Source organism: Falco naumanni, chromosome 1 (genome assembly GCF_017639655.2).
Source record: "Falco naumanni isolate bFalNau1 chromosome 1, bFalNau1.pat, whole genome shotgun sequence".
In the NCBI taxonomy this organism is placed as follows: Eukaryota; Metazoa; Chordata; class Aves; order Falconiformes; family Falconidae; genus Falco; species Falco naumanni.
The window spans coordinates 94,350,811-94,378,754 of NC_054054.1; the positions used below are offsets into that span (position 1 = coordinate 94,350,811).

The 27,944-nt window shown below is 48.1% G+C and overlaps 1 protein-coding gene across 6 annotated transcripts in view; it reads left to right on the forward strand.

Moving 5' to 3' along the window:
- CORO1C (coronin 1C) overlaps positions 1–27,944 on the forward strand; it is a 54,255-nt gene that overhangs the window by 19,400 nt on the left and 6,911 nt on the right. For 5 of the 6 annotated variants that reach the window (XM_040608164.1, XM_040608176.1, XM_040608186.1 and 2 more), the window contains 5 exons: positions 5,090–5,289; positions 17,221–17,343; positions 24,878–25,007; positions 26,898–27,079; positions 27,661–27,780. In XM_040608164.1, coding sequence (XP_040464098.1) covers positions 5,095–5,289; positions 17,221–17,343; positions 24,878–25,007; positions 26,898–27,079; positions 27,661–27,780 — 750 coding nt within the window. In that variant the 5' untranslated portion in view covers positions 5,090–5,094. Of the gene's footprint in view, positions 1–2,672; positions 2,692–5,089; positions 5,290–17,220; positions 17,344–24,877; positions 25,008–26,897; positions 27,080–27,660; positions 27,781–27,944 lie in introns of those variants that run through there. The other variant, XM_040608214.1, reaches the window with a different exon arrangement.

The following is a 27,944-nucleotide window of genomic DNA, read 5'->3' on the forward strand; positions in this document are numbered from 1 at the left end:
GGCTGAAAACCCTCCGAAGCCACAGAAATACATCTGTTGGATGCTTGAGACAGATAAATCCTTTATAAACAGGAAAATGGGCAAACTCATGGTAACTCTTGTGACACATCATGATGGGAGATCAGAAAGAAATGGAATGAAAAGTATCACTGTGCAAGCACGGCTGACTGCATCCTGCATTTCTAAGGTCCTTTTAAATGCTGACACAAAGGCCAGTGGCAGAGCGGTACGGCGGGGACAGACAGTGGGAGGCAAAGTTAAATGTTGGGTAAAATTCAGCTGGTAGTCACTTGACATTTGGGAGGGGGGGGGGAAGAGTTTTGAAGGCTCTTTCCAATGTCCCCATGAGGACGTGTAAGATGCCGTGTGTCATGGAGCGGGATCCAGGAGATCAGTGCAGTCATAGATCTGTCAGCACTTCTATTGTAGTGGTCTTTGCAGGGTGTCTAACGCTTCTGTTTTAATTTTGCTGAGGGCTGTAACTCTGGCAAAATTTAAACTCCTTTCAACTCCTAGTCGTGAGGTTTTAAATCCTCCAAATTTGTACTTCACAAAAAAAAAAAAAAAAAAAAAAAAAAAGAAAAATTTCCTGTCTAGCAAGTGTATGGAGATCGTTCCAGCTCCTTAGCTAAGATTTAACAGCACAGACAATGATCTAATGAACTTCCTTTTTTAAAAACTCTTGCTCCAAGTCCACTTCCTAAGAGTAAATCCCTAGTGAAGCCTCATCAGCCATGGATGCACTTGCCCATTTGGGTATTTCCGAAGTCACTTCCCGGGGTCCCTGAACTGGCCAGGTATACTTTGGCATGTGTGATAGAGGCTGATTCAGCCTTGCCTGATGGTGAATCATCGGGGATGTGCCTTACCTGATCATCCTACAAGTGGCCAAGCTGGAAGCTGCTGCCCGCGCTGAGAGAACCTGTGGCAACCCAATTCAGCTGTGGATTTCTTGCAGATGCTGGAGGAGGGAGTCCTTTTGTTGCGCAATAAATGAGGATCTTACATGCTTTTCACATCTGAACAAGAGGCCGAAGTAGGGAGAAGATGATGACTTTTTCTTTTTTATTATTTTTTTTTTTTAGGTGCTCAGGCTCAAGCCGTTTTGTTTTTCACCTGCTCTCTTTCTGTGGGGTGCTTGAAAGATCCACCATCGTTGCTCTTTATAACTACAGCCTGCACATTTCCCCACCCCCACCCCCTCCCCTCTTCTCTTTGGAGAGCAGCCAGATCAAAATGGCTGTGATCCAACGCCAAGAATCACTCCCTTTGCTATGGAAATGAGGACTTGGAGGCTGCTCACCATGTGTTCATCAGAGAGTTCCTGCTAAGGATGATGAGCTGTAGGTGGAGAAGAGGGCAGCAAAGGTGTGTTCAAACCAATCCGTTTGGAGCAAAACAGGGTATTTTTGGATACATCTGATTCTTTGCATTTTTTTTAAAGGTCGTTTATGGAAAACCAAAAAAAAAATTAGCCTTTCCATCAAACAGTAAAAATGAGGGAAATAAAGTAGTAGAATTTCACCAGAGGATTGAGGGTGTTTCTCTACCATTAGAGTGGAAGGGGTGGCAGACCTCCCAGTACCTGATATTTGAGATAAGCTCTTTTTTTTGTGTGTGGTGTTCTGGTATTGATCAAGTGAAGAAAAGATGTAATTATCCAAGCTATACAAATAGTCCTTCCTAACTATCATATCCACATTCCCAGCATTAAAGCAGACAAATTGCAAAAACCCCAGGTATATGGTACATTGACACCAGGCAATTTGCTGCATGTTAACTCAGCAAGGCTTTACCTTTTTCTAAACAATCAGATTTTAATCTTGATGCACAGTGGGATGGGAACGTTGCCAGTGGGCGAACAGTCATGGAAATTGACTGTGCATAAAGCAGGGGACTGGAAAAGTCCTTCTCCTAGGCAAGTCGTGCACCCCAGGCAGATGAGCGAGCAGGGTTTTGCTGCAAGGTGTGTTCTCAAGAGGGCTGAGCTGGCCGCAAGCTTCCTGTGGTGTTGCAGCACGTTGCGAGAGCATCCCTGCTTCTTCAGGGTGGCCTGGTGTCACCTCGGGTGCCGGCGAGGGAGGGGTGAAGGGGGTGATGCCGCTGTGGCAGGGTGCTCACTGCAGGACCTGGCAGGATCCAAGCTGTGGCTGCAGAAGTCCAGGCAGACAGCTTAGGGCTGGGAGGAGCCCGCTCCAGATTAAAATATCTGACAGGTCTCTGAATGAGTCTACGCCATAAATTAGTAACTGGGTGTGGAACTGCATTTTTTTATGATGTATCTTAATCGGGCCTCGGGCAGCTTGATAGTACAGCATGCTGCTTGTCTTTCGGGGATCTCCGAGTAGAAATTCACCTTTTCTTTGTGCATGGTTCAGTGGGGCTCGGCGGGGGCCATGCTGTGAATCCACCCAGGGATGGAGCTGTGCCCTGCCTCACCCTCCCTCCTTCCCTGCTGGGGATGGCCGTGCGAGCATCCCTGGGGAGCCCACCGAGCCGCCTGTGCTGGCAGCACTCCACCTCGAGACATGACATACCATCTGCTTCGGCGGAGTTTCTCCCATCCATTTTGGATAACTTCATCTTTTTCCTTTGCCTGAAAACAAAACAAAAACCCGCATCACACTGCGAACAGAGCAGTTGTAATTTTTTTTCCCCCCGCTCAAAAAAATGGATGCACTCCACTGCCAGGTGATTATCAGTTCTGTGTGCAAAAAATGGTTTGCTCCTAATATTTCATGGTCCTGTTGCATGAAAAGTACTGTCTGCCCTGCAGCTTCAGCTCTTCCATCTGGCTGTAGAGCTGAACGTGAACTCTGAGGGTGTTGCTGTGCATCGTGAGCATAAAAAGAAACTGGTGTCTGGATTTTGTACTCTTACCTGCTGGCCAGGTAGCAGCTCCTGGTTTATGACATCCCATGGCACTTGGGTGTCGCTGGGCGTGTGCACTGTGGAACAGGCTTTTTATTTGTGCTGCAAGTGAAATAGTTGGCAGAAAGTGTATTATGCAAGTCGATTGCATTAAGTACAGAGGAAGCCTAAGTTCATCTATAATAGGAGTAATCATTCATAATTTATATATAGCTTTTTTCATGTGGACGTCATAAACACGCCAATCATTGACATTTTGCATCTAAAAACTATACCAGTTTTTTCTTAAACGGCAGGATTTGTTAATATAATGCTGTTTGTGGCACTTGCTTATCTCTGAAAGGATTGAGTTAATTGGGGAGCTTTAATAGGACATTGGTGTAGAACTGGTACAGTGAGAAACGCTGCAGGTAAAACCCACCGACGATGGCTGGAAATAAATGCAGAGCCCTTGGTGCCTGCATCACCAGGTCATCAGTGGCCAAAAGCTGCGTGGCCTCCACCCTACCCCAGGGACAGTCCCCATCACACAAATGACCCCGTAATCAGTGCACTTATTATTTGTGCCTGCAGAGGAGCTGGCTTTTCCCCAACAGGTAACGCGCTGCCCGGGCTGGGACCCTTCGCCTGGGCTTTGCTCTTCCCATTGTGCTGGTGGCTCTGATGGTGCTTGTCCCAGTTTGTGCCGGCAGCAGCTGCCCAGACCGGAGCCAGAGCTGTGCTGGAGATGGCCAGTGCCGATTCCCAAATGCTCCAGCTGGATGTGGTTGGGGGGGGAGCCGGTGGAAAACAAATACTCTGATTATTTTTTCTTATCTGTGCGGAAACTGGAGTATTCCACTGGATAGCTGTCTGTTATGTTAATGGTAACATTTTTCTCCTCTACAAACATATTGCGTGACTGCTGCTTTCCCAGCTCTGATGAGTACTTTCCTCTAGTTATTCAGCTTTTTGTTGCTGTTAATTTATCTTTTTTTTAACCGCCGAGACTACAAAACAGCCATCATTCCAAAGTCTCTTTTTTGCTCTGCTTTCATGCCCAGCCTTTGCAGTCAGAGACAGGCGTACAACCCTTTATCACTTTTGCTGCAGACAGGCTGTGCTGAGGGAGCCGTGCCGGAGCCGCGTTCGGAGTCTCTCACTTGAGAGCATCAGGCTGGTGGGTCTGGAGCAAGAAGCTCCATGCAGCTGAGCAGTTTTTCCCAGCCTCTCCATGTGCTTGGGGACCTACTGGGAGGCAAGCTAGGAGGTGGACTCTGCTTTTTTTTTAAAAAAAAAATATTTTTGCTTTCCCTAGAGACCAGGGCAGAAAGATTTTTCTCATATGTAAAACCAAGATGCTATATGGAGGCTCCTCTTCTTCCTGCAAGAGCTGCTTGAGGGAGAGAAATCTTGTATGATGGGAAAAACCCTTCCCAGATGCACGGGCTCCAGGCAGTTGCTCGCTTCCAGGTTTGGTGTTCACATGCAGTGTTGTGCCCGTGTCGCCTTCCAGGTGCTGGAATTTTCCACGCCAGCCCCTTTCCCTCTATTCTAACTTAAGCCTTCTTGAAAATTATTTTTCTCAAGAGAAGTGCTACAGACACACTAAGTTAATTTGAGTCATTAGCTTGTTTCCATTACTCCTTTCTTCCTAGGAAACTAATTTTATTATTTTTTAGTGAGATTTTGGAGTTAGAAGAAAGAAATGGAAGCTAGCGAACATGTGGAACCACTTCACAGCAACACCGGATTTTGAGAGCTTGCATTTTTATTTACGTCTTCTGGACCCTGCCTGACTTGAAAGTAAACAAGTTCAATCTGAGACCAGATTTATCCCCGAAAATATGTGGAGACTTGTCTAAAAACTGCTTTTAGGATTAGGAACTTCCTTTACTGCAATAAGAGCATACATTTACAATGGGAAAACTGATGCTTAACTGGCAGATCCCTTCTGTAAAACACCCTTGGAAGTGCAGTCCAGTTGTCTGGTACTAAACAACCTTGAACTTTTTTTTTTTTTTTTTTTAAAAAAAAGGCAAAACTGGCTGAGAACTTAGCAGGGCTAAAGCAAGGTGCAGGACTAGTGAGTGAAACTGTATTTCTGTGTTGCTGGCAGCGGGGTGATGGTGCAGATGAGAGGGTCCCATGGAGGTCCTTGGCAGGCGTCTTCTGGGCGAGCAGGAGGTCCCTGCACCTGTAACTGATCTCCTTCTTTTGACGTTCCTCTTCCCTGCAGACACAATGAGGCGAGTGGTACGACAGAGCAAATTTCGGCACGTGTTTGGCCAAGCGGTGAAAAACGATCAGTGTTACGACGACATCCGCGTTTCCCGTGTTACTTGGGATAGCTCCTTTTGTGCAGTAAACCCCCGATTTGTTGCAATAATTGTAGATGCTAGCGGTGGCGGAGCGTTCCTGGTGCTGCCTTTGCACAAGGTAAGTGCTTTTTTGAAAGTTTCTCGCTATTACCCGCTCAGCTTTGTTGTTGTGGCAGCACTGGTTTATGAATAACGTCAAGGCTGGGAAGTCTCTGCAGTGCTGTGACAAACGTTGCTCAGTAGTGCCATGTAAGAACCCATTTAATGTCTCTGTAATCAGCCTGATGCTTCCTCGACGTTAAACACAGCAAAGAAGCATTTTGTTTTACTAATCTGAGCCAGTTCCTTATGGCAGGAGTTTCTGTGTGGAATCACGCCCCTAATGAAGCCTCGTTATTTATGATAGCAGGGCTCAGGTTTTTTCCACTGTTGGGGATTCAGCTTTTTGAGCTCTGCAAGTGTTGCTTCATTCAGGAACACACCTGAACCAAACTATTCCTTGCAGCCCTGTATCGGATGGATGCAGAGGTTTCAAGAAGGGTATTTCCATAGGTGATGTGGCCTTGGCATCTCAGCTGGTCCAGGCTGCTGCCAGCCCCTTCAGTTATTTCTCTATACAGTGTAAGACCAGAATAACCTCAGTAAGAAAACAGCTCCTCCAGGTACCATCGCAGCTTTCCCAAATCAGAAGGCTGTGCCTAGGCTTTATCGTACTTCAGCCAGGTCTTTTTATCTCCCAGTACCTGATATACTGAGGAGAGGGGCTTCATCTGACCTCGGGCAGGGAAGAGCCCCTTATGTTCTCTGCTGTGCAAAGTGCTTGCTAAGGCTCCAAAAAATAATCTTCCAGTGAGCCCATACATACATGCAACTTCTTTCCCTTCCACTTTGAATTTATTTGTAGAGCCCCAGGGGTGTGCTTTGCAAAACACACAGAAAAGTTAGGTTCCAGTCCGTCAGCCATGAGAATGGCCGGATCAAAGGCTTGGAGGGAGACTGAAGAGATGGGTACAGAAGCCTTCCTGGCAGTCTCTTACAGTCCTGTGTTATAAAAGCACAGAAGTGAGCAGGAACTGAAATAAATTCCTGTTGCCCCCTGATACTGCATGGAAAAAAATGACAGAGCATCTTTCTTCTGCCCTTGTTGGAGAGGGGTGTTCTCCTCCCTTTCTGATGCTTAACCAGCACATTCTGGTGACGGAAGTCTTTTTCTGTAAGGTTATTTTCTTTGTGACCCTCAAGCTTCTCTCTTAACTACACACTTAAGATGTCCTCAGTCTGTCATCAGCCCTGTCCTTCTTTTCCTAGCTCCATTTGCAGATCTGCCCTGTTTATATATAGGACTAGTGACCAGAATTGAATATAGCATCCCACATGGTGAGTGCATTGCAGGAACAGAGGCTGCGAGTTCTCACTTATGCCTCGGTTATGCTAAGTGAAGCCAGCCAAGCCCCTAGCCTACTGAAATAGCTCTCTATTTTCCTCATCTTATTAACAGCCCTTCTTTGCAAGTATTCTGGTTTGCGCTCGTCTTCGGGCCACGCATCCTGCTCTTGCCCAAGCCACACACGGTGACACAGATCTCAATGGGAAATACCTTGCTCAACACAGCATGCGGTTGCACTCGTGTTGCATCACAGCATGATCAAATGCCAATGGCAAAGGACACTCACCCCTCTTTTTTTTTTTTTTTTCCTCTTTTTTTTTTTTTCTTGCTCTTACTTCCCAATGTTTTCTCAGTCCCTGGCAGAAATCCCTGCTCATTCCGAGTGATCTGGCCTTTTGCATTTTAAGTGCCATCTTATGTTTGAGGGGTTTTTAAGTTTATTCAGCTGTTCCTCCTGCTTTCCCCTGTATTTGCATTGCCTTCGCGCCCTGAGCGATGTTCCTGCCTTGTCCAGCTATTTAATTCTCACATAGATGAAGGTTTCATGCAAAGCTGGAGGAACTCTGTTCCTAAACCCTCCAGCCCCACACGTTCTTTTGCAATGCAACACGTTGCTGGCTTTGCTGTAACCAGTTTCTAGGTTCCTCATTTATTTTTATAGCCTCGGCTGATGAAATTGTTCCTTTGGCTCCTTCAGCACCCGAACATTTCGGATTTCTGTTGACGGCCGTTTGGCAGGGGTAGGCACCGAGTTCCCACAGCAAGATGCTCGCTGGTGTACTTGGGCTGGGGAACGGGCTGATTTTAAAGCACGGGTTTGTAAGATCGAGCCATAAAACCCCACTTGCTGCACGTGCCGTGTGGCCGTGCCCTCCTGCCGGCGCTGAGCCGAGCCTGCGCCCCGCGGGGCCGCCGCCAGCCCCCGGTTTAGCGCATTTGAACCGTCATTTGCCTCGCCAAGTGCCGGTAGCGCCGTGGTTTTGTTGTTGTGGCGCTGCCTCTTGGCCGCCGTCGGCGGGCTGGGGGGCGCCCCGGGACCCCGCAGCGAGCGCCCATGTGGGGGCCGGAGGGGCCGGGCTGCTCCGTGCCGCCCCGCTCGCCCCGCCCGCCCCGCCGCGCCGCGCGCGCGCCCCCGCGCCCGCCGCAGCAGCACTGCGGCGGCCGCGGCTTTTTGCCTTATATGGTCATGGCAGCGCTCGGGGCCGCCGGCCGCCGCCGCGCTGATTGGCGGGGGCGGGGGCGCGGCGCGGCAAGTGCGCGGCCATTAACCCCTGCGCTGCCGGGCCCAGCCGCGCCGCCGGGGCTCCGGTGCCGGTGTGCGGGGACCCAGGGGGCGCCATCCGCCGGCCCAGCCTTCGTTCCATTCTCCCTTCCCTCCGTGCTCCATCCTCCCTTCCCTCCGTGCTCCATCCTCCCTTCCCTCCGTGCTCCATCCTCCTTCCCTCCGTGCTCCATCCTCCTTCCCTCCCTCCATGCTCTATTCCCCTTCCCTCCATCCTCCCTCTCTCCCTCTGCCCATCCTCCTTCCCTCTTTCCTCTGCCATATTCCTTCTTTCATTCCCTCCCTCCGTGCTCCACCCCTCTTCCCTCTCTCCTTCCCTCCACGCTCCATCCCCCTTCCCTCTCTCCACGCTCCATCCCCCTTCCCTCCCTCCACGCTCCATCCCCCTTCCCTCCCTCCACGCTCCATCCCCCTTCCCTCCCTCCACGCTCCATCCCTCTCTCCCTCCCTCCACGCTCCGTCCCTCTCTCCCTCCCTCCACGCTCCGTCCCTCTCTCCCTCCCTCCACGCTCCGTCCCTCTCTCCCTCCCTCCACGCTCCGTCCCTCTCTCCCTCCCTCCACGCTCCGTCCCTCTCTCCCTCCCTCCACGCTCCGTCCCTCTCTCCCTCCCTCCACGCTCCGTCCCTCTCTCCCTCCCTCCACGCTCCGTCCCTCTCTCCCTCCCTCCACGCTCCCAGCCCTGGGGCTCCCCGCAGAGCCGGTGGGGAGCCGCAGCCGGGGCTGGTGCAGCTGAGCCAGGCTTGCTGGCTGTGGAAACGCTTTGTCTGAACTTCCCGTTTCCTTGCATGCACATGTGCAGGGCCTTTGCCAGGAACTCGCCATTCCCATGCTCCAGCAAGAGCCACGGCCACTGTCTGAGTTGCTGAAAATCGCAATTCCCACAGGTTGGTTAGTCTGGAGAGAGATGGCCTCTGTTGGAATGGACCACATATTTTTCAAAAGTGGTCATTTATATCAATTAATGGTGCCTAGATGATATGAGTCCAGCTAATCAGCATTAACTAGGGAAAAAAACCACTGAACAAACTTGCCTGCTTATTCTGGGCTAACACTGAGCAGAACGTTAGCATAGAGTATCACTGTTAGACTGGAAGCCTGCAGGGTTTTAGAGCTGATTTTCTTTGAGCCTTATCCCAGGCAACACAGCGGGTGCACTGGGAGGGCAGCCCTGGGATAAACCCCTTCGACCAAGCGCTGGGTGCCCCAGCCTGTGCTGGCTGTGCTGCGAGATGAGCTGGACATCATCTCCAGCATGGTAGGTAGGGCTGCTGGGAGGGAGCTGAGGAAGAGGGGGGTGAGGGAAGAAGCAGTTTTCCTGCTCACGTCCCCCGGAGATTTCCCGTAGGAGCGGGATGGATGGTGCAGCCACCTGGGTGGCTCAGTGTTGTGCAAGGACCAAGAGTCCATTGTTCTGCCTTGTCCCTCCAGCCCTCCCGTCCTCAGCCTTTCAGGTGGTGGGCTTGTCATCTTCACTGCTGCGTGTCCTTCCTGGCAGCACGAACTCAGGACTGCCGGTTATCCCATGGGATGCTGTTGGGAAGAGTTGTGCCCCTTGCTGTGTGGTGTGCTCGCATCCCTCAGATGACTTTGGAAACGGCAGGGCAGAGACCTCCCTGCCTCCGATGTCAAAGGAGAGGGGTTGTGGGTAATACACTCACCCAGCTCGATGGGTGATCCCGCTTTTACAGCCCTGATTAGAATTTTGTGGGTTTCTTGACGTGCTGGGGGAAGTGACTTGCAAATACCTGCATTTAGTCCGTGGTTCTGGTACTGGGTCTACATTACAGCAGAACTGCATACAATTATTTTTCCTTTCCTTGAAAAATCTGTGCAGTTTTTATCTGCAAAGAAAAAAAATCTGCTGCAAAGGGGTCCTTTATGTTTCAGTTCATCTAGAAAGATGCCTTCAGCTGAACATCACGTTGCATAAGGCTTTTAGAAGAGGCTTCTTCAGTCCCCTTTGGATACACCTTTTATTCGATTTTTCCATTTGTATGCCTGACTTCTTCTTGCACTCCCTTTACATAGGCAGCATTCCTCCAGAAGCTGGGATCAGATGGGTGCTGTGAGAGGCAATTAGCATGTGGGTGGGTGAGTGCACACCTCAGGAATGATCTTCTTGAAGGAATATGTTGTTCTGCAAGTGACATGCCTTACTGTTCAACCATGGCATATGTACGTTGTTAATCAGCTGTTCCAAATTCTCCTTCCTCCAGGAAGGACTGAAGGAAAAAAAATTACAATCTTTTTCTGAATTGGGTGTAAAATAAAATCAGGAGGTACTGCTGCAGTGGGTTTGTTGAGCCCTTCCAGCAATTTCTGGTGGAGCGTGGATGGAAGGATATGAATTAAAATGAGTTACTGTTGTCTTGAGTTTGGCTCCTGACGAGCCCTTGTCAGCCCTAGTGCTGTAGGTCTTTTTCATAGCAGTGTCCCTGTGAGAAAGTTGCAAGGTTAGAGACTACGAAGGGACATTTCTCCCTAAATTTTGGTCAGATTTTCATGCCAGCTCAAGTTTTGAATGTTGGGTGGAGGAGGTGAAAAATCAAGACAACGCTGCAACAACTGCGTAAAAAAGGAACACACTGGTGGGTTTTAAAGACCAAAGTCATCTTGTGAGCAGTGGAACTGCTAAAACCTGGTTTCTTGTAGATTTTGCCTACATCTGCTCTGCATAGAGCAAATGTTGCCCAGGTCCTTTGCACTTCTTTTCTCTCTTGGCGCCCATCAGCTTGTGACCACCTCCCATGGGTGCTTCACTAGCCCAAGTGGGCTGTCTGTGCCGCTCAGGAGGGACATGGGCTTGAGTTATAATGCACCTTCCCAAGTGGGGCACTAATTTGGGTTTGTTTCTTTTATTTCACCTTGGGTTTTTCTTTAAAGCTGATTTAAACCAAAAAAAGTTTATATTTATCGCTGTCAGCTTGATTCCAATGGATCATCGGGTTCTAGTGTGTTAGGGAAGAGAGGGCAGGAGTGTGGCTGATAATTCTCATTTCTGCAGGTGAGCAAGCAGCAAATACTGTCCCCTGTCTTACAGTCAACCGATGTTTTGTACAAACGTTGCTGCAATTTTAAGACCTTGTCCAATAATGAAAGTGGAAGAGGAGCTTGATAGTTTTGCCTGCAAGCAGTACGAAGGAGAGGTGGTTGCACTGGGGGAGCACCCGGTGTAATCCACATCTGCCTGCCTAAGCAGAGGTTAAAGCAGAGTGTGAGGAGTGGAGTAAGTTGCGTATTAGTCCTATCATCAGATGAAAGATAACGTTGCTCCACCAGCAGCTTGAATTTCTGAGTCGTTCTCTCCGTGGCGTAAAGTTCCTGGTTGCTGTAGGGTGCAGGTGGATATATGCCAGCCATACGTACAAGAGCAGGCTGTAGGGGGGGCTGAAAGGGAGGGTAAAGTGCTGGGTTAGCTGTTAAAACTTCAGCTAAACTGAAATCTTGCAAGTCCAGGGACAAAATGAGTTCAACAGAAATGGTTGGAATAAAGTAGCTTCTTTCCTGGGATCTGTTCAGACTTTCTTCTGTCTCCTCCTTTCCTGTCTGTGTTTTTACTGGTCCCAGTTTGTTTCGTCATGGCTGGTGCTGGAGTCCCGGCTCGTCTGTTCCCAGCTTAGGGGGATGAGCATGTTTGGATGATGTGAGACGACTGTTCCCCGTGGGTCCTGTCTGGGTACCCCTCCCCGCTCAGCACCTCTCCCCTCTCTGGGTGGGTGCTCATCTTCCACCGCCCCCGCAACTGCAGTGGGTTTTACTGCTTCATCGCAGAATCCAGGACTTTTTAGGACACCAATTAGTTCTCCTTCAGTGGGAAAGGTAGTATGCCTGTTTTGCTAACAGGGGAATTAGCTGCTTTTGAAATCATACTTTATGGACAGAACAAAAGAGCGACTTTATATCTTGGTAATTGTAATTTCTGGACAACAGGTCTCTCTGTTTTGAATCTCTATCTTCTGCCTGAAGGCCTTTTACAGCTAAAAGTTAGCTGAGGCTGAAATTTCATTTTAAAGTTAATTCATTTTAGAGCTTTCCTCTAGAAACTGAGCCAGACATTAGCTGAAGTGCTGGAGTTGTGCTGTATACCCAGCTCTGAGTGACAGGAGTCAGCAGTCTGGGTTGGTTTTGGGGGGGCGGCTTGTGTTGGGTTTTTTTTTTCCTTCCTTTTTTTAAAGCCAATGTGCAAGTAGCTGATTGCTGCAACAAACTCTGTGAAGGATTCTGCAGGCAAACACACAGAACATCTTGCAGTTGCAACCAGCTCTTACCTCTCCATTCTCCAGTCAGCTGCAACCACCCAAACCACAAAGTCCCCGGCTGCTGCCAGTCCTGTCCCAGCGGTGTGACATGAACGTTGTCACTGCTGCCTGCTCCTCCTGCCCACGAGCCCAAAACCCTCCTGGCGGCGCTCGGAGCGGTGATGCCAAAGCTGCTGGGGTTGCTCAGTGCAGGGGTTTTTAAAGCCCTGCTCTCGCTGCTGGGGCAGGGCTGGCTTTGTGCAGGATCCCTGTCTGTCCCCACGGGTTTTCTTCCTTTTCTTCCCTCCTCTTTGTGCATCCATTTAGGTCTGGACTCTCCAAACAAGGACCTTTGTCTCTGTTCTGTAGCAGCCTGTAATGTCACAGCCCTGCAGCTGTCAAGGTGACAAAACCAGAACGGGAGCACTGCTGAGGAATTCCTGGAAGGGAGCAAGTGATATTGACAGGGGTCCGGTTTGGAAGCAATACGAAGTTATGAATGCCTTAAAGTGTCCCATTGCATGACGTTACAGTAGACCTTTTGGGAGTAACACTTTTCATAATTTTCCGAATTAGTTATGGATGCCTTGATTGGTTTGCTGGGTGACTAACGTCTATTTGTCACGGTCACGAGAGAGCAATGCACTTTCCTTACATCCTCCTGCAGTATTTTCTCCCCGCTGCCTCCTGCGTGACCAGCTGCTGTGACCAGAGGTGGAGGTTGGGTGGCCAGAGCACATTAAACCTCACTCGACGGGACTTGGTGTCACTTGGTGTTTGTTGTAAGGAAAACACATAATTTCACTCAGAAAAAAGGAATATTTTCTCTAACAGAGAAAAGGCACTAGTAGGTTTGCATTTCAAACTTTGCAGTTGTGACCTGATTTCCTTCCCCAAACTTCTGTGAAGTGAGGGTGGAGGAATTGCTTTTGCTTGTGCAACTTGATGCCACTTCCCTATTTTAAATGGCGATTTTAATGAGTGCAGCCGTGGGTCGGGGGAAGCAGCTGTTCTCCGTGATATTTTTACCATAATCCATGAGCTGTTTCGTGCAACCAATCGCCCTTTTCTGGCAGAGAAGCGGTTGTAAAACGGTGAGATTAATTCATAAACCTACCACTTTTAGGAACAGTTTTCCTGTGCCACTTACCTGTCTCTTCTGGATTTAATAACAATTTTTCTTCATCTCATATATATTTTTTTTTAAAATTCTGATCTGGGATACATGAAAACCCTAAATGAATTCATTTGGTAAGGGCAGCTTACCACCTGTTGAAGGACCTGAATACTGAGTGTGCTTCTAGTCAGTGCCATCCACCATGTTAATAGTAATCCTCAAATTCACTTTTTTGGCTCACTTCTCATAAAATACAACTCTCTGAGTTTCACAAGTTGTTACTGTGATGTGTCGCTCAGAGTCGTAATGGATTATGAGAAGGATTTAATTTCTTGAAGTTGTACTGAGTTAATTTTAAGCCATGTATCAACACTTGAGATTTATTTTAAATCCCTTACTAATTAAAAGATTACATTTTTTAAATAAATAAATAAATCCCCAAACCTGAGAGTATTACAGTAGTGTGAAAGTGCACCCATTTGGCAGCAAAGTTGAAAACCTCGTGGTGTTCTTGTGGCGGAGGCATCTCTTTTAAAAGGAGTTGTATTTAGAAACATTGAATTTTGTTTAATTTTACAGGCTGGTGGGTTGTTTTTTTTTGATACCCTACTGCAGGCTTCCTTTTGGCAAAGCCCCCCAGGTATTGTTTTCAAAGTTCTGTGCACAGCTCAGAATCCAGTGCAATGCCGGGAATCGGGGTCTCCTGCTCCGGAGAGGCGAATGCTGCTGGGAGGAGGGAGCCTACGGTGTAGCCTGTGTGGATGTTATTTACAAAACTGGCTTAGAGAGGTGGTAAAGTAACACTTGGGAGTTAAAGCCTGCTCATTTCTCACCGTGCTGAGGGGAAGGTGTGCTGGGTCAGGCTCTGGGGTGGTGACATGAGGGGTTGTCCTTTGACAGCCCCCCTCCCCAATACCCTTTGAAGGGTCAGGCTTTCTAATAAAAGTGGTGGTGTTTTTTTGAAGTGGAGCAGATGCAGTGCATTTAGAAGCCTTGCTGGGGGAAGCTCTTGCTCTTTGTTATGCGTTCAGGAAAGCACCATAGTTTCCTCTGCCCTGCAAAGATTTTTTTTGTCTCTGACCACAAGTCAGTAGCTTCTCTGAAAGCTGTTGGACTTCTGCTAGCTGAACTGCGGCTTTGCGCAGCGTGGCAGCCTTTTGGCCAGTAAGAACATAAGTAATTTCTGTCCGTTTGCATCCTTATTTATTCTGATTTTACTGTTCTGATGCTCTTCTCTGTGGATCCTGATGAGCAGTTAGGTCTTGTCCTTTCATGCCACAGTGCCACGTCCAAGCGTAGAAGCTGATGCCCCTGGGGTGTGCGTCGCCCTGGCATTGCCTTCCCCTGTCTGCAGGCAGCGTGACAGCTCCTTCTTCTTCTTTGCACTCTCTTTGCTTGGTTTTGTGAATTTTTGGGAATAGACGTGCTTGTTGCTGTATCTCCCACACTGCTTCTGAACAACAGCTCATTTTCCCCATCCTTACTCTGCCTGTTCCCTTGTTTGGTTTGCGTATGTCGCTATCCACACCCCGGCAGGAAAAGGGTGCATTTGACAGATGATGCAGATAAGCATCTTTTCACCTATAACACAAGGCAAAGATATTTCTGCTCGGTTTAGTTTAACTTCCCCTTTGTGCATCTATTTCTTCACGATCCGCATGGCTCTGGGCTGAGAAATACATGCCGTCCTGGTCCAAAACAGCTGCGCCTGTGCATCCATCTCAAAGTTCCTAGCTTGAGGACAAGACTCACTTTTATTCCAGCTTGGTGACAAGACTGAGCTTTACTCCAGCTTGCTGCTTCGCCTGCCGAGGGAAGGGGACTTGCTCCTGCATGGGAGCTGGAAGCCTGTGGCTGCACTGGTCCCTTCTGCTTTTGGGGCATCGGTAGCTTCCTCTTGCCGTGGGCTCACACAGAGCCTCCATCATCTCCTTTTCCTCACGAAAACACCCTCGGAGGGCTGCTGTTTAGTGAGCTAATGGAAGTACAAGATAGCTGGTTTAAAAAATGAGCTCCTTTTTAGGTGATCAAAAGCAGGCAGTGGGCTTGCCTGGTCCCTGCGGTCAGCTGGCTGTCACAAGCACTTGGCTTGCTGCTGCTTGTGCTGTTCAGGTTCATCGTGATCAAAACTGAAAGGTGAAGTTAGTGGTTTAATTTGCTCAAATTGATCTTTTTTTTTTTTTTCTCCCTGCAGTAATAAATTACTGTAAAAACCCTAAGCTAAACTGACAAGCACTCGTGCAGCCTGCAAATAATTACCATAGGCTCCTCTTAGAAGATTACTCAGAGCCCTGCTTAGGAGTAAGAACAGGTAGTTACTGATGTCTCGTAGTATTAGTCGTTATTTTTTTCTTTTGGTTTAGATCTATATTTGTGTTTGGCCTGTAATGTGACTTCGGAAGTACATTCGTACGCATATGCTCTGCACGGTCCTTTTTTAATTAGATGAATTAAAATGGATAGGCTATACATGTCAGTCGGGTGTATTAATTTTTTTAATCCTATTTCACATTATAACATCCATGAGGGATTACACACTTTAATTTTTTGAATATCTGGTTTATGGCTTTTCATCTACAAAGCTTTTCATTTTTAATCATTTCAAAAGCATTTGAATGATCGTGACAGTCTTTTTTTTGAAACCTCAGTTTGGCCATTTAGGAAACAGGGGTTGTTTTGGTTCTGTTTGAATCTATATCTTAGTTTTGATGCTAGTAGAGGTCTCCAGGTCAGTAGTCTTCAAAAGCCAGTATCCAGCATTATTCTGATCCTTTTGTGCATAAGACAGCATTGAATGGAAACAGCCTTCCGCATGGAGATGGGTAGGAGGCATATATTAAGGGATGTAACCTCTGAGGATGGGGGACGTTACCACCGAATGGCAGAAATAAAATGCCAGCCATTTCTTCTGCATGTTTAAACATGAAAGAAGACGACCTCTGTCCCAAGACCTTTCCCTCCTGTGTCTCTTCTCCCGTTGCTCATGAAAAGGCCATCGCGGCATTCCCTGGAAACAAAACCCCTTGGAGCGGGACCCAGATTCTGGCCCTGGAAGTGCAGGAGTCTCCTGCTCACCCTGCTGCTCCCACCGTGTGTCTTCAGTATTTTAAATATTGCTTCCCATCCGTGTGAGACTTGACCGAGAGAGAACCATGATTACCCAGAGTGACTTTTCTTCCCTTTCACCCAGAGGAAGCAGGGGTATTAGGTGCATCAGCAGTTCGGGGGGGATTGGTTGCTTCAGGATACTGAGGGGCTCCATCAGCAAAACGTACACCCAGTTGGCAGAGCTGGTGCCTTTGCAACGACTGGGTTGGCATCACTAGATTGGTCTCCATTCGAACGGGAACATCTCATTAGCTTGTTTTCTTGGAAAGTTTACCTGTGTGGTGAGCTTGACTTTGGCAGCTTGCTGGTGGCCTTGGTCCTCTGGCCATGGAGGGGGAGGCAGGGAGTGGGGTGGGTGGCTGTGGCAGTCTGTCCTGGCAGTATTTATTCCTGAAAACAGTATTTTACTCTGCACAATTGTGTCCTAAAAACTTTCCATCTAAGCAAAATACTTCTATGATGAAAACAAGCAGACTTGGTACATTCAATGACCAGCAACACCCTTCAATTAAAATTTTAGCTTGGTTATCTTTAGCTGTTGCTGCCCACTGTTGCAAAGCACAGACAAAACCAGAGCTTCAGTGGTCGGGCAGAGCCCTCTTCCTGAAACGTTGGGACAGACAAAGGGACAGCATCGGAGAAAATGCTGAGATATGGGCAGCAAAGCATCGCTGCATCCAAGGAGTGGCAAAGCCCTCCTGCGCTGAACCTCTGAACCCTTTCCTTGTAGCATCGGGAGTTTCCAGCTAGTTGATGCTGCAGAAAGAGAGTTGCTGGTTTGTCTCCTCCACAGATACATGAGACGATTCAAATTTCATGACGTTGTGAATACTGAAAGAGTTAATGGAGAATTAGGATCTCCTCTGCTCTGTGCTGTCTGTGTATTACAGCTCTCCTTCTTGTTTCCCTCCCGCAGACAGGCAGAATTGACAAGTCCTACCCAACAGTGTGTGGCCACACGGGACCAGTGCTGGACATAGACTGGTGTCCTCATAATGACCAGGTCATCGCTAGCGGCTCTGAGGACTGCACCGTCATGGTAAGAGTGTGTTTAATTAGTCTTGCAGGGTGGGGTTTGCTAAAAAGGCTGCTGCAGGTGACACTTGTATTTCTGAAGACGCCTCCTGTTCTGCCGATGCGAGAGTGGTCGTGGGCATTCTGCACGTTTGATCTCGCCGTGAGAAATGATGCTATCTTGGCTGCAGGACCTAGTGAAAAATTAGAGCATGAAGTAGCAGAGCGAGCTTTATAATCTGCCATAACAGTGGGATTTGGACTCTCACAACTGGCACTTTCTTCTCGCATTACTGGTTGAGAAGGTGCAGCCTCAGACTTCTGGGAAGAATCTCTTCAGCACTGAGATGACACTTCTTGTAACAGCCTTGGCTTGTGTCTTCCTGGCTTTGGCTTCAGTCGCTCTTCCATTTTTTTCTTCCCCTGGGGATTTGTCTGTTGTTTGGGAAGAGGAAAGAGAAGGAAGAGTGCCAGTCAGGGGTGAGGTGTTGTGATTTGTCATGCTTTGCAGAAGACACAGGCGGCTCCTTACCTCAAATATCCTAATGGATGCAGTGGGGTGTGTTGTGAAGAGGTGGGGATTGGAAGGTAACAAGCCCATCAGCTTTCAGAATTGCTTCAGCCCTTGATTTCAGGGTGGCACTTTATGTTTTTCCTGTATCTACAGGTTGTGAGTAGATGTTGAAAAGGGCTTTTTTTAATAAATAAATAATAATCCCAATTCTGCACCTGACATCCTTGGTGCCGAGATGTATTTTACCTCGGTCGGAGCCCACTGAACAATAGACGACCTTGCTCGGTGATGGATGTGGAATCTCGTGTATGCAAACACAGCAGAATAAGTGAAAGAAAATCCTTGTAAGATGAAATAATGCCAAATAACTTCAGTGATCTTTGGCCATATTTAGAAATGCTGTAGGCTGAATGTTATATTGAAATCTTATTATAGATCATGTCAGATAAATTCCTTTGCTTCTGTTCATCGTTAAAATGTTTGGGAGGGGATTCATCCCAAGAGGCTTATCCTGGGACAGCTCTTGCCTGCAATCTCTCAGTCTTGGAAGCTGAAGCATGTTAACAAAATGTACTATATTTAATATTAAACGAAACAACAAGCTTTGGTGTTTGTAACGTTCACTACTGGACTAGAACTAAGCTTTGAAGGATGCAGGAACGTTCCTCCAGAAACCAGGATCCAGAAGGGCTGCAAGTCGGAAGGAACAGCTTGTGAAACATGAGCATCAACAGAAGCAGGGGAAGCTAAGGTCCATGGCTGCCTTTTTGGAGGCAAAATCAGTCTCTAATCCAAATGCGATGAGAAGTATGTTGTGAGGCTCCAGAGGGATTGAATTATGTAGAAAAAACAACAGTGTTCAGTTAAGAGTGGTCCAAATGCTCCTGATGTAGACACAAACTGCAGGAATCTGCACCTACAACCGCGCCAACAAGTTCTGTGGGGCATGGGTTCACGGTGGGTTATCTGCACGCACTGAAGTGGGGGTTGAGCTTCCCCTCCAACCCTGGAGGCAACACGTGTGTGGACAGACACCACGGGGTAGCTGGCTGCTGGCTTGCACACCTGTCTTTGGTGTAGGGTACTTCTTGGTGTGACTGCGTCTTGAGTGGAAGGGAGCAAGCAACTGGGAAGGTGAAGTAACCTGAGTCCTTGGGGTGCTTGAAGGAACAAGCATATGCAACTCGTGAGTTGGAAGATGTGAGGTGCATGTTAGCTGGAGGTTTAAAATGCAGTGAAGCTGAGTGCCACAGCAGCGATGGAGAAAGCAAAGGGGACTGAAGACTTAAGTTCAGTCTCCTGTTAAGTATCACGTAACTTCTGATGGGAAATCATAGAATCCTAGAACGGTTTGGGTTGGAAGGGGCCTTAAAGACCACCTAGTTCCACGCCCCTGCCACGGGCAGGGACACCTTCCACCAGCCCAGGCTGCTCCCAGCCCCATCCAGCCTGGCCTTGGGCACTGCCAGGGATGGGGCACCCACAGCTGCGCTGGGCAGCCTGTGCCAGTGTCCCACCACCCTCACAGTAAAGAATTTCTTCCTAATCTAGATCTAATCTAAGCTAAATCTGCCCTCTTTTAGTTTAAAACCATTGCCTCTTGTCCTATCACTATACGCCCAACTAAAATGATGTATCCCAAATCATTTGGGACAGTTGTTAACTGGGCTGGACAGAGCTAGAGTATGAAAAGAACGCCCCTGGCCTGGACTGTTTGGAAACAAACTAGATTCGCTAATGAGCCTTCCCATTTTTAATTGCTTTTCTGTCCTGGCACGAGTCATTTAGCATCCTGTTTTCTTTGCTTTTCTTTAATAAAGGTTTTACAGTCCTGCTTCCTGAACAGCTTGTCACTGAATAAACTCATCTTACTTTAGAGGATATGCGGTTGTTCATCAGCTCTGAACTCTTCATTAGCCAACATGAAATGAGAAAAAGTGATGCGGTAGAGGAAATCACGTGGCTTTCTGCAGAAGTGCCAGCTGCTTTTAAAAAAAAATATATACCTTATGTTTTGAAAGACCATCTGTGTCTTGGCACCCAATGATTTAGGATCTTGCCCTGTGCCACAACAGATCTGATCAACGTCAGCAAGACATGTGTTGAGGGAGAGAGCACGGCTTTGAGATGCTATCTGACCCGTGTCTCGAGGTGAAGAGGGCTGGTTCCCTGCACCAGAGCTTCGAACTGCTTTGCAGCCTTTGTGTTGCGCAAGGAAGGTGAATTTGGCTGTTTCAAAAGCTAGAAACGTTTTCATCTAAATAAAAACTCAGATTTGTAGGAGGTGGAAGTGTCCCGTGAGCTCCCTATAACTGTTGAACAGGCAGTATTTGAGATCGTTAGACTAAGGGTTAAAAGTAGAGAAGATCTCTTTTTCTGATCCTGCTGAGCTTTGTAGCTTGGACAGCTTTCGAGGTGTAACTGCAGCTGCGTCAGTTTGGTGCAAGGCACTTGGTAGGTGTGATCTGACAGTTCCAGGTGATGCTCTCATTCCTTCCCCTGGCCCGTCTGATGCATTCAGAAATAATTTGGCGGTAGAGAAGAAAAAAAGGGTGGAGGGCAATGCTTAGGACATCTCACCCTTGTAAGACCACCGTTGTGCAAGTCACGGTGCCAGTGGGTATAAGCACATCCCTGTCTGATCCCAGCAGAGGAGAAAGTGGAATGAACCTCTCTAAACCACCACCTGCTTTCTTCTCTGTGGTAGCGTAGGCTCGTGGAGGAGCGAACGCTCTTCCTTCATCCCACGCCGGGTATTCCTTGGGGCACGCGTCCCCTCCTGCCCTTGCCAGTTGGAGCGCAAAGCCAACAGATTCCTTTGGCGCTGGCAAACACAACTCGCTTGAAGTGGTTCGAGATACAATGAAATACTTGTAGTCTGCAAGTGTTGAAGTATTTCCTCTTTATACCTTGTTCGCAGCTCTCCAGAACGTGGCCCTTTCCATGGAACACCGGAGCCACCAGACAAATGATGCGATGCCGGTAACAGCCGTAGCCTCTCTGCCCCGTTTGCTGGTTTCTTGCCAAATTTCTCTCTCCTTTTGCAAAAAGAGTGGGGCACAGGGAGTTCACAGCTCCTCTGGTCTGAATTGGGCTCAGAAAGGCTTCCTTTAAAACACCGTGGCATGCAGATACCTTCTGTGGCCTCTTCTGGTGTTCTATTTGAAGAATTGTTTTCTCGTGCCAGCAAATAAGGAATTACTTAAATATTGATGGTTGATATTCTTCTGAATGGCTGTAATGTATTGCAGGTTTTTTAATTCAGATGGAAAATGTTGGATTGTATAAAGGCTTGTGGATGGTATCAAAGGGCCTTTCTCAGATACAGAAAATTTGCTTTATTGGAAGGTAAATAGTAATTGAATTTGCATGTAGTGGCCAGAGTAGAGTTCATTTGATTGAGCAAATTGCCTTTAAAATTAAACTAGAGCTCAGCTGGGACACCAGCCTGTTAGCAGACAGTTAAAGGCATGGTTCCAGGACCCAGCTAGCTGTGGAGAAGGTCTTAGAGCTACATAAAAAAGGGTGCACAAAATGCCTTTTCCTTCAGCAATACAAGAGCAGGGGTGTAGATAAAACCCAGGGCTCAAACTCATTTGTTTCCTCACACGATGTGACTATAGGAATTGATGTTGTTTCTAGAAATTGGCTTGATCTTCTCCGCAGGTTGGTGCAGAGCCACAGAGACCATTTTTATTCCTCTTGAAAGGGTATTAAAAAAAAAAAAGTGCTGAAAAAAACTTTGCTTTAATTTCTCTCTTACATGCTGTTTGTGCAAAACCTTTCCCTCCTGCTCTTCCTCTGAGACCCAAACGTCTACACACCACCGTGGTGTGACTTCACTTCCTCAGTCGCAAACAAACCAGCCATGTTAACTTAAAAAAAAACAACCAAAAAAAAAAACCCACAAAACAAACGAAAAAAACCCAACAAACCACCACCAAACCCGCCCAAGTGGGAAAGTTGACAAGCTGTTACTGATGTCCAGTGAACCTTGCTATCTTTTAAGGTTTCCTTTGTGTACTCATCCCGAGTCCTCACCGCCAGCAGGCTGGGTTCTGCTTCCAAAGTGAAAGTTCCTTCATTTGCCCTGTGAATCTAATTTCATCCCACGCTGAAGGCAGGCACCCCACCCCATGCAGGAATGAGTGGGCCAGGTTGCTCGGGAGTGTATCCTGACCTTTCACACTCCTTGCTTTTTTGATTTTTTTTGTGGCTTTTTGTTGGTTTGTTTGTTTGGTTTTTTTTTGCAATACCAGGCAGGATTATTAGGTCAATAGTTTCTGTAATCTGCAGAGGATTACACTGGTCTGCAGCTGCTGTAAACTATAGGGGCTTTCCCTTACGAAAAAAAATAATAATCTGTCGGTCCTCCAGAGGCTTTTAAAAAATCCTTTTCATTGGTGTTTTGCCTCTAATATCTCCCTTTCCTCTCCCACCCCTTGCACTCGCTGGCTCACATTTAAACTTGGTCCTGGAGCTTTCTGGCATGCAAGTTACTCTGCTACGAAGCTGTGCTTGCAGAGGAGGATCCCTGCCCTGCTCCCACCTGCAGCAGAACAAAACCGGGGATCTCGGGGAGCCGGTGATCCCTTTGCTCCAGCTGCGCCTCAGCAGGGAGGGAGGTTGGCTCTGACCCTGCTGCTCTCCCTGCGTGGCTTGGCTGCAGGTCACGCTTGGCCCAGGAGCTTGTGCTGCTCCTGGGTCTTTTTTTTATGAATCAATTCGATTTCCAAAGCTTCCCCCAGAAAAGAGAGTGAGGCTGAGGGAGTTGGGGCAGGCTGCTTTTATCACACAGTTTCTCTTGGGGGAAGAAATAGCTGTGTTCATCAAGGCTTGTCATTTTTATTGTCATTTTTAAGGGCTGCTCAGGACTCCAATGTAACCAGATGTCTGGTTCCCCGCTTAATCTGCAGCGTAACGTCAACTTGCATAGGTCAGTCTTGGCTGTTATGGCCTTTTCATCTAACGGAGAAGTGGTTTGCTGGTTTTTTCTGTTTCTCATCCCCACATCAGCTGTGCCCCAGCATCTGCCTGCCAGGCAGAGCTGTCAGACCCGAGCTGCTTAAGTCAAGCATCCTCTACCCCCGCACTGGTGTCACCTAGTGCTGTGCTGGGCAGCTGCCATACCTCTGCCTCAGAGCCCCCAGCTTTCCCACATTGCCTCTTCTACTGGGGTCTCTCTCTTTCCACCTTTCTTACTGGTTTAGGTTATACCTGTTTTCTGCAGCGTTGCACCAGTGCTTGCAGTGGTGAGGGGTCTAGAGGTGGCTCATCTGAGACCTGCGTGCGGTTCGGGCATCGAGTGTGGGTACCAGTTCTAGCAGCCTGATGTTCAAGTCCCCCTGTCAGCAGACCTGTTGGAAACTGTTGCCACTGTCAGATCGTTTATTCCTCAAGGTGCTTCTATAAAAATGGGTGGCTTTGGAACCCGCTTTTATCGTGTAACGGGCAGGTGAAATGATTTGTTGCTGTTAGCGAGGCGGGTTGTGTTTCAGCATGGTCCTCTGGGAGCGCGCTGTGGCTGCGTCGCTGGCTAAGCTGGTGTTGAATTGGAAGCGAGCAGGATGACGTCCTGCTTCTCCAGACCAAACAGCTCCAGTTTACAACCCAGTTTTTAAAAGGTGATGGCTGGTAAAAGCCTCAGTTTATGTCATGCTGTTGCTAGCAGCGTTCCGTTGGGCAGGAAGAGAGAAGAGAGAGAAAAGAGGGGGTTCAGCCCTTGCAGAGACGTTCTCTGCTGAGGCTGTGTGCCTGTCGCAGGTCGTTCCTCCTGGGATGCTGAGTGTGCTGGGAGGGATGGTGCTGAGACCTGCATCAGAGAAAAGGGAAATAATTTTAGGGTTATTTAGAGATGAGCTGGTGCGCGCTGAGAATTTTTGCCTCTCGGTGGGTTTCCTTTAAGCAGCAGCCATCCCTGCAAGAAGGGAGAAACTGGGATTAATGCAAAAATCCATGTCGTTCTCACGCATGTCTGGCTGCCTGGCTTCTGAAACCTGCTCCTCTTGCATCTGCTGGCTCTGACAGCTTGCTTGGGCACCGTGGGCAGGGGCTGGCGAGCCCTATTCTCTTAACTCCAGAAAGCAAACAATAGAAGGCGAAGCAAACGTGCTCTGATGCTGCCACCTATCTATAGGTAGTTATAATTGCTCACTGATGGGCTTTCTACTTAATTTTTTGATAACGCTGTATGTAGGTCAAATTCAGTTCGAAGATGATTGTCCGGTGCTGAATTGCAGGGATAGTTTTGGTAGGGCTGATCCTGCCTTGGGCCACGGGGTGATGGGTTTTGTCTCTCCCATCCCAGCCAGTTGCAGAAAGCGCCTCCTTGGGTGCATAAACCTGCTCTGACTCCGCAGCTGGAATTCCAGCGCTGTTTGATCCTTGGGGGTCTGTTCCTCCTCCTGATGGCACTTGCCTGGAGATGCTTGCAACAGAAGGGTTGTGTAACCGAGCAGGCAAGAAGCGAACAGGCAATTTGCTGCATTCAGAGGTAGTTGCTGCAAGGCTAACTTGGGCTGCTTCAACCTATGCCAGGACCAAACTGTTCTTCCCCAGTTACACGGCATCAGAAAGGAGGCTCTAAACACAACCTGAAAAGTAATTGCTGGTATTTCTAAAGAAATAAAAAGTGGGTGCCAGTATAGCTGCGATATCGTCCCTCCGAGGGATGAGCATAATTTGAAAAGACAGCAGCTTGTTCAGATGGAATTGGAGCTGCAAGGCAAATTTTTCTGAACCCTTCTGAGGCAGCATCTGAGGCAAATGGATCTCTGGACACAGCAGTAACAGGGCGTTTGCAGCATACCTAGCTGGTGATTACGGGCTGGCAGCGAGCGCTAGGAAGGATGTTACGCACAGATCAGCCAGAGGTTTATTGGTGGCTGGAAACAATTCCCTCCCCGATTCTCTCATCCTGTTTCTACTGAGATGTGACAGCTCGGACTTCTGCGGTGGCACAGTGCAGGATGCAGGAGGCCAGCAAGCCAGACGCTTTTCAGAGGGGATGGCCCTTGGCTAACCGTCTTTCCTTTCCCCTTTCCAGGTGTGGCAGATTCCTGAGAACGGGCTGACCCTGTCCCTGACAGAGCCGGTGGTAGTGTTAGAAGGCCATTCCAAGAGAGTCGGCATTGTGGCTTGGCATCCGACGGCACGCAACGTGCTGCTCAGTGCAGGTACGGTGCTTCAGGGCTGGAGAGTCAGCAAGCACCTCTCCCTCACGTTCTGCCTGCACACCAGGTATTTTGGAGAAGAGCTTGTTGACTCCTTTTCCTCCTTTCTGCTCCCAGCTGCTTCGGGCTGGTGAATCACAAGATGTGTGGCATTGCCTGGGAACACTGGGAGACGTGGCTCACAGCCCCCTCCTTATCCTGGCCTTTTATTATCTTCAGTTTACAGGGACAAGAACCAGGAAATTGTCTGGCAGCATAAATTACAGTATTAAACTTGTACCAGGCTTTATTTGATCTGCAAGTTTCATCCAGTGATAACCATTTACATCTGCACTCTGCTCATCCCTGTTTTCACGTACTTTTATAAAGGGCCCAACTGTTTCTCCTTTTCAGTGAGCCCTGCAAGGTATCCCTGAGTCCGGCTGTTCCTTCCACAAACTTTCATTTTCAGTGTTTTCCACATTGTCTCCTTGACTGGTACAGTCTATACGATGAGATGCTTTCGACCACTAAAAAACAGTCACATCATTATGGAAATAAAATGAATAAGTCGTTATCCATTAGCACGGTCTGAGGCTTTCAAAGCATGACCTTTAGGTTGGAGCCCAGTGAAATAAGCCAATCCTTTCAGCTGGGCTGTTAGATGAGCTGTGTGTTTTCTATTGATATAAATGCCTTCTGAGGTACCAGTTCGGTCTGGTTTCTCCAAAAATGCTTGGAGTTGCAGACCTTGTGGCAGTTAACGTAATGAAACTCAGTGTAAGAACCTACAAAAAGAGACGGTGATTTTTCTTAGGTACCTTCTCAGACTGTTGTACTTGCAAGGACCAAGATGTGTGTGTCCAAGCAGTCTGGCCAGGGTTACTCCTAAGAAACACGGAAGAGGAGGGATGCTGTCAGGTCATTGGAGTCTCCAGGGTTCCTCCTGGTGACAAAACCTGGTTTTGGATGTCTTTCATGTCCTCTGGGGATTCAGAGTGCTTGTTATCTTGTGCCTTGTTACATGTTTTCACCCCTCTGGAGCCTTAGGAGAAATTACTTGCTCAGTTACACATTGTGCTTCCCTTCCCTAGTCCTCCAGTCCTGTTCTTTATTTTGCTGTTGTCTCATCTTAGGCTTTATTCCTTGTCTTCTTGCTGTCTGGTACCTCAATAAAACCACCCGCCTGATGGTTGTAGTCCTGGTAAAACCGCTGACCTCAGCTTTTGCTGCCTGCCATTCTTTTCTCTCTTTGTTCTGCTGTTTCTCTTGCTGTCACTTGCCTATTTTCCATCCGTGCCACTTTTACTCTTTCTGCCACAAATCTCTCTGACCTGAGAAGGCAATGACTGGCTGCCAGCCAGTGTTCTCACGTATAGAGTTGTAAGAACATTGCCTCTTTGCCCTTGGCATCTCTTGCTCTGTAGTCCTGCGGCTGAGCCAAGATCCAAGCGCTCCTGCACAAATCTGCAGTAGCAGTGGCCAGGGCGTGACGCTTTTGCAGACGACCTTCAGCTGCACCTGTACCTCCTGCTTTTCCCCTCAGCTTCTTCTCTGCCAGGGACCTCTCCTGTCCCTCCTGCCTGTTGCATGTGTGCAGACAGCTCGTGGGCAGGGGTGGTGACCATCTGTGAGAGCAGTGCCTTTGTTTGGGACAGCTACAGCACCTCTGAGAAGGTGCTCGACACTTTCAAGGAAGGAGTTTTGTGTCTTTTCTGGCTGCTTGGTCCCTGCTCTGAGCCTGTCTTTGGGTGAGGATGGGGCTCTGTGCGCATGCTGGTGCACGGAGCATGTTTAAGAGACAGCATCTGAGGCTTTGGAGCTGCTGCAGCAGGTTTAATTCTTTGTTCTCTGCTGCTGGCTTCTTTCTGTGTACACCGGTGTTGTGACTTTAGCTGTTATTTTCTGTTTTAGGTTGTGATAATGCAATCATCATCTGGAATGTGGGAACAGGTGAAGCCCTCATAAACCTGGATGACATGCACGTGGATATGATTTACAATGTGAGCTGGAATCGCAATGGCAGCCTAATCTGTACAGCTTCGAAAGACAAAAAAGTTCGAGTTATTGACCCCAGGAAACAAGAAATTGTTGCTGTAAGTTTGCACAATAATTAAAAAGCGACTGGGTCTCACTCCAGCAGATGGTTAACAAGAGCACATAAAGAACCTTCTAGCTTAGCATATGTACCATGTTCATTTGTGTTTTTCAAAGTGAGGAAAAGAATTACAGAAGAGATAGCAGTGGTTGAAGGATTTGTCTGGGTTTATCGGGATTAGTGTTTGAGCTCGAATTTTAGGGCTCAGTTCTAAAACCTGCAGGAGTGTAATTCCACATCTAATCCTTTTGTATAATTACAGTTCTGAAGCTGTGTATGCAAAGCGGAGATGTAGCAGCCTACACGTGTGTCGTAGCTTGCAAAGAAGTCTTCCTTCAACCTTGCAAGAGTCTTGATAGGCAAAGCTGGAAGGAGCCAGGAATGACCACCCTTTTGTAGTTTAGTAATTGCTTTCTTCCCTCAAGTGTCAGGCCAGGGTAGTTGGATGTTGCTCCATGGAGTCAGCATGTGTGGAGGAGCAGTGTGTCCTGCCAGCGATGCTGTGCAGCTAGAAGAGAAGACACCACCAGCTGGGCTTCTCTGTCCATTGCTAGAGGCTAACCTGTAAATCTCTTTCAGGAGAAAGAGAAAACCCACGAGGGAGCCCGGCCCATGCGAGCCATTTTCCTCGCCGATGGAAACATCTTCACAACTGGCTTCAGCCGCATGAGCGAACGGCAGCTTGCCCTTTGGAATCCGGTATGTTCCTGTCTCGTTACTACTTTGCTGTTGTAATGCCCATTTTGTTACTAGCCCAGACCCGCAGTCACCCGCTAAATTCACAGTTCATATACTTGGGCATATTCCCTCTTCCATCTGCTGCCTGCTGCTGCTCAGGTTTGCTGGGCCGGAAGGTATTGCCG